General features: G+C 34.9%; 1 protein-coding gene across 1 annotated transcript; it reads right to left on the reverse strand.

Moving 5' to 3' along the window:
• Positions 1-4,626: 4,626 nt before the first annotated feature.
• Positions 4,627-5,567, reverse strand: LOC148205627 (uncharacterized). The gene is made up of 3 exons (XM_088111540.1): positions 5,423-5,567; positions 5,152-5,298; positions 4,627-5,015 (listed from the first exon to the last, which is right to left on the reverse strand). The coding sequence occupies exons 1-3, from the start codon at positions 5,498-5,500 to the stop codon at positions 4,740-4,742; spliced, it is 501 nt and encodes a 166-aa protein (XP_087967666.1). The 5' UTR covers positions 5,501-5,567; the 3' UTR covers positions 4,627-4,739.
• Positions 5,568-5,846: the final 279 nt, after the last annotated feature.

Consider the following 5,846-nt stretch of genomic DNA (forward strand, 5'->3'; position numbering starts at 1 on the left):
TGTTAACTGGATAGGATTGAATTGATACAAATTTCAAAACATAGGTACCAAATGCCTACATTTTTAAAACCGGGTACTAAACAGAAAATTATCTCCTAACATGGGGACTAAGTAGGTAATTAAGCCTTTAAAAAATTAATCAATTATAATTAATCCTTAACTTCCCATTTATAACTCCTATCTATAACGAGATATATATATGCATGATTACATTTGAAAAGAGTCGTGATATGGAGAAAGAAAATTAAAGAGAAAGGGGATAAGAGATTTAAGAGGGAGAGAGAGAGAGCAGTGTTACAATGATGAAAAAACAAAATAGGTGTTATGATCATACCAAAGAGCAATGAGGTAACACTAGTACACTAAAAGCAAATGGCATAAGTTATTTTTGGTCATAGGCAGCGGTTTCTCAATCGAGACATATACTGACGAGGTAAAAAGTCTTCCTCTTATGCCTCGGTTGTGAACCGAGTTAGTATCTTGTCATCTACTGCCTTTGTTGGGACCTGAACCGAGGCAGTAGAGTGGTTTTTACTCTTTTTTTTTCTGGCCACACCTTGTGGAGCATGGGGAAGTAGAAGTGCGTCCAGAGAGTGGTTACAGAGTGATTCACAAACATTGAGAATTTATTATGAAGCTTTGAAGAAGCTTTGAAGACAACAATAAATTGATCTCTGGGAGGCAGGCCCTCTTTGATGACAGGGTGATTCACAAACTCTTGGCTCCATTTATATAACTTGGCAACAATATCTCAACCCAATATCTTGACAGCAATAACTTGGCAAACAATTTCCTGCAATATTTCAACCCAATATCCAATGAAATTGGCAACAATAATTCTCTCCTCCAAAGAACCTCTTCTCCTTCAATGCTTCCTGCAGGATGTCCAAAGCTTCCATGGTTTCCTCCGTTGCCTTCTCTCGCCCCTTCTTATCACTCCAGCACGCATTCCATATTGCAGGCAAAATCTACAAAAATAAAATTGAATGATGAGTTTTGAAATTGAAGACTGAGAACCCAAAAATCCCCAAACGAAACCCTCGCTGCCAAACGCAGAAGCGCCCGCCGCGCCACCGCCGCACCATCACCTCGCCCTTGTCGGTCCATCGTCGCGCCTTTGCTGTGCTAAGGACGATCCCCTACGAAGGCGAGATCCATCGCCAGCCGCTGCCAACGAAGGCGAGATCCCACAGTGTCGCCAAGCCCCAAATCGAAACCTTAAATCGAATCGCCAACGCCAAGCCCCAAATCAACGCCCTTTTGCGACCTCCATGAACAAGGACTGTCACGCCGCAAAGATGAAGTCGCGCTGGCCGTCCCTCCCTATGCGAAACCACGTCTGAACCTGAAAAGAAAGAAGGGAAGAAGAGAACCCAAAGACGAACCCAAAACGGAAAAGAAGAAGAAGAAGAACGACCCATGCACCACCGCGAGCTACCAAGAACGTCGCCTGGTTGCGCCATCTCCACACCGTTGCCTGGTCGCCTGGTCGCGAGAAGAAGAAGAATGACCAGGGTTTTGAAAATGAAATCTGATTACCCCTTACCCCTTTCGAACCAAAAGTACTAGAAAGACAAGGTGTATTGCCTCGGGTCCCAATGGACTGAGGCATTTTCAGGGTGTTAGGCATCGGGTGGGGTTTGACACGAGGTCATATTGTCTATATGTCTCGGTTCCCTTTAAACCGGGTCAGAAAAGTTAACTTAAACTACGAAAAAGCTACGGTTTTCTTATAGATTTCGGTTCTGCCTCAATCGAAGCCTATTGTGCGATTTCAAATCCAATTTTTTTACTAGTGTAATTATCATAATAAATATGAAAAATATTGTGAAGCTAAAATGGGAGATAAGTAGTAATCCAAGCTTTAGAGTCAGATTCTAAAAGGTAAATATGTTATAAGTGATTTAAATAACAATAATTTACTTGTAAAAAAACAAAGTAAAGTCTTTGAAAAGAGTTTTGGAATGTTGAAAAAGATACCGTGATCAATGTATGACATGATAAATGAACAAGTGAAAGAAAAATAGTTAAACTAATTTAATTTGTGCATTCTATTCCAAAAAGTATGATGAACTAGTACTTTATAAATCTTATCGAGCAACGTAAGAGTTGAAATCCATAACTTTTTAACAAAATAATACCTTTTTATCTTTATTTCCTCCTTCAATAAAGACAGCCGATGATAAAAGGGTTTGAATTAACAATAAAAATAGAGACCTTATATTATCAAGTATTTATAACATGTTAAAACAATTTTCATAATCCATAGGTTAATATATAATGTTTGGAAGGAGATTTAAAGAAATAGATTCTTAAAAATTGGGGGCATATATCCAATTGTTTATAGCAGAGGATACAATATTACATGGTTTGAAAGATTGCCCCGTAAATTTTAAAATATGGTACCAGCTCACAGATGAAGAAAAAATGAATTGAAGCTATAGAGGATCCAAGTTCATTCTTAAATTGTGGTGGTCAACTTGACAGGTATTAAAACAAACTTTATTGAGGTTATAGTCTCTTAAAGCCATTTAAGACATAAGTAAGGAGAATTAGAAAGTTATCTTCAAACATATTTATCCATAAACCAATAAGTCAACTCATCTTTTGACATCTAAAACAAAAACAATGGAGGAAGATTATTTGATGTTATAAGAATTTTTCTTTTATCTAAATCACTCACTCCGATCTAATATCTTTGAAATTATTATTTCTAGAATAGTTTGTATTTTTCTTTTCGCAATCTGTTTTTGGACTTCAATCCCATTTTAACCAAAAAAGAAAATAAAAAATAAAAAATGATAATTTCTTAATTAACTCGGATTGAGTTCAAATTTATTATCATGTTATCTAAGTTCTAAATTGTGTAAAAATGGAAAAAGTTACGGATAAAAATTCATAAAATATGTAGAATTGAAAAACAATCATGAATATTCTAAAATATGAAGACTATAATCATAAGAAAAATAAAATACAAAGACTAAAATTACTGATAAAGAATTAAAAATGATTCAAAATTACAATTTAACTCATAACATGTGTTATAATAAAGTATAAAAGAAACCAAAATTCATCTTGAAAAAGAAAGACACATAACCTACAACGAAAATCCTTTAACTAGTAATAAATATTAAGTGGTAGCAAAATAAGTTGGGTGTTGCTCCCTCCACCCCCACACATCTCTTCCTCCACCTCCCCTTTACTATTTTGCCCCTTCCTCTACCTTTCCTTTACTATTTTGTCCCTCAGTAAAATTTTATTTTTAAAATTGTTGTTTTTTAATTTTATTCATTTATAACATATTTCACTGATAACCTACGTAGTTTCTTGTATGAGTAAAATATTTTTCTACAAAGCTTGGTGATCGTGAAAAGAATTATCAAACAATCTTCTTCTTGTTCTCGGTGCAGTACGTGGTGTAGTGCGTTTATGGTGTAGTGTCCTTGTCATGGTTCCTCTCCAGGTACGTAGTCATAATCCTTCCAATAATCCTAAACCCTAAATCCTTCCCATACTTCCAATAATCCTTTTAATATCCAAGCCTATAATCCTTGCATGAGCCGTAAAACGTAGTAAAATAAAAACGAAACGTAAAAGGAACACTGCCTATGGACGGATGACATCCTTCAACGGATGTCAACATCCGTTGAAGGCAAAACGGATGTCGACATCCGTTTAAGGCAAAACGGATGTCGACATCCGTTTTGCCTTCAACGGATGTTGACATCCGTTGAAGGATGTCATCCGTCCAGAGGCAGTGTTCCTTTTACGTTTCGTTTTTATTTTATTTGTTTATTTTATTTACAGTAATTTATATTTAAATTTATAATTTTAAATGTTATATATGGTTAGTTTTTAAACGTAATAATTTTGTTAAAATATGAATTTGTTAAAATATGAATTTGTTATAGGTGGAGAAGAAGCTTAACGGAAGAGAAAAAGGTAAACGAAAATGAAAGAGAGGAAGAGGTGCATAGGGAAGTAAATCAGAAGTTTTAAATAAATTAAAATATTAAAATAATAAAAATAAAAATTTTAACTTTTGAGGATATAATTGTCATTTTAGAAGGATATAATTGGCATTTTAGAAAATTGGGGAGGTGGAGGAAGAGACCTGTGGGGGTGGAGGGAGTAACACCCAAATAAGTTTTACCCAGCCTGGTCACGCACACTAAGGTGTAAAATTTGGGTGGGCCCAACTTTCTTATGGACCACAATTTTGTTGTTTATATTTGGTCATTGATTGATCAAATTAATCCATTTCCCCCTAAATTTTACCATTCTAACAATAAATTTTAAAATAATAATCATAAAATGACAACATTTATATTTAGTTGACAAACATAATAAAAGTAAAATAATTATAAAAAAAAAACTGTTGTATTTTTTTATTTAAAAAGTAAAAAATAAGACGAGATAATATTAAATAAATGGAAAAAATTTATATATATTAAAATATAATTTTTCATTTAAAATATCAAACTACCGAATAATTTATGACTTATTGACTGGTCCAAGTTATCCTAATCATTCTTATGGAACTGTTCTTTTTCTCATTGCTGAAACTTCATTCAGCAATGAAATTGGATGGGTCTAACACAGTTATGTTCCAGCACACAGAAAACAAGCCAAAAACTTTGAGAAATTGGTTTATATAAAGATGAAAGTGAAATTGGTATCAACTAGTTTGAGATACACAAGATGTTGAGCAGACTAAAGTGATTGGAAAAAGTAAAAAATCACAGCTTTTTGTCAAACTTCTGCGTGTTCTCACCACTCTGCTTCCCAATAGCTTTCAGAAGCGCTTCAGTGACATCCCTTACATCAAGGGTCTGGTCCTCAGCCACAACAATGGCTTCCATAGAAAAACCCTTTTCGCATGAAACTTTGGCTTGTTGAACATTCAGACACATCTCATCAAATGCCTCTAAAATACCCACTAGCTTGTTACTCCCCTTCTCACAGCTGACCTTCACCGTAAAGGTTCCTGCCCTTACCTTCTCTACTTTCACATCCTGGCACATATTTTTGCAACATTAAACATAGAAACAACATTAGTGTATATCTAACATGTTATTGTGATTGGTGGTTTCATTTTTGTACCCAGGCCTTGTTTTTGTAATGTAGGAAAGGTTAAGAGAATAAGCATACCTTATTCCCTTTGACATGGTTCAATAGGTTAATGTGGTCTTCTCTTGCGGCCAGTAGGTTTTCATAATGTCTTTTGAGATTTTCCAAGACGAGCTTTAGCTTGTACAAGCGCAGAATGGTGGTATTGGCAACGGAGGTTCTCTTGGCCTACAAAACAAAACAAAACAGAAACAACTTCAGTGTATGAAGGAAGAAAGTTACTTCAGTTTTGAAATCATGAGAAAGAAATTGAGAAAGAGAAGTTGAAATAGATGGTGTTAGATTGCATTACAGAATATGAGTTGGTAAGGACTCGCAGAATATGAAGTTTTCTGCGCAGTGATATCCTTTTCTGCACTCTGCAAGCCATCTTCTCTGTTTATCAGTCTTCTCTATCCCTATCTCTATTTCTCTGGTGAATGTTAAATTGAGAGAACTTAACTCTTGCTGGGTATTTATAGCTGGTGATTGGAGTGATGTTTCTTGGATTCTTGTCATTTGAAATTGATAAAAATCGTCCGTTGCTACCATGTGTTTCTCTATATGAAAGTAAAATAAAAAATAAAAAACATGAGATAAAGAGTTAAAGACTATCTGACACCACCATACCTATTACACATATAGAGAGACACGGGGAAAAGAGGAAAAACAAAGGCACTGACTAGACTGTGAAATGTGAAATGTGAAATGTGAAATGATAAGAAAATGAATAGCGA

Source organism: Vigna umbellata, chromosome 1, assembly GCF_029865625.1.
Source record: "Vigna umbellata cultivar VRB3 chromosome 1, Vumbellata_1.0, whole genome shotgun sequence".
Taxonomy (NCBI): domain Eukaryota; kingdom Viridiplantae; phylum Streptophyta; class Magnoliopsida; order Fabales; family Fabaceae; genus Vigna; species Vigna umbellata.

What these genes read in the sequence shown, in the direction of transcription:
- LOC148205627 (XM_088111540.1), bottom strand. Translation starts at nt 5,500, where the DNA reads ATGGCTTGCAGAGTGCAGAAAAGGATATCACTGCGCAGAAAACTTCAT. An exon ending in TCCTTACCAACTCATATTCT is followed by an intron (nt 5,299 to 5,422) that starts GTAATGCAATCT and finishes TTTGTTTTGTAG; the next exon opens with GCCAAGAGAACCTCCGTTGC. An exon ending in ACCATGTCAAAGGGAATAAG is followed by an intron (nt 5,016 to 5,151) that starts GTATGCTTATTC and finishes AATATGTGCCAG; the next exon opens with GATGTGAAAGTAGAGAAGGT.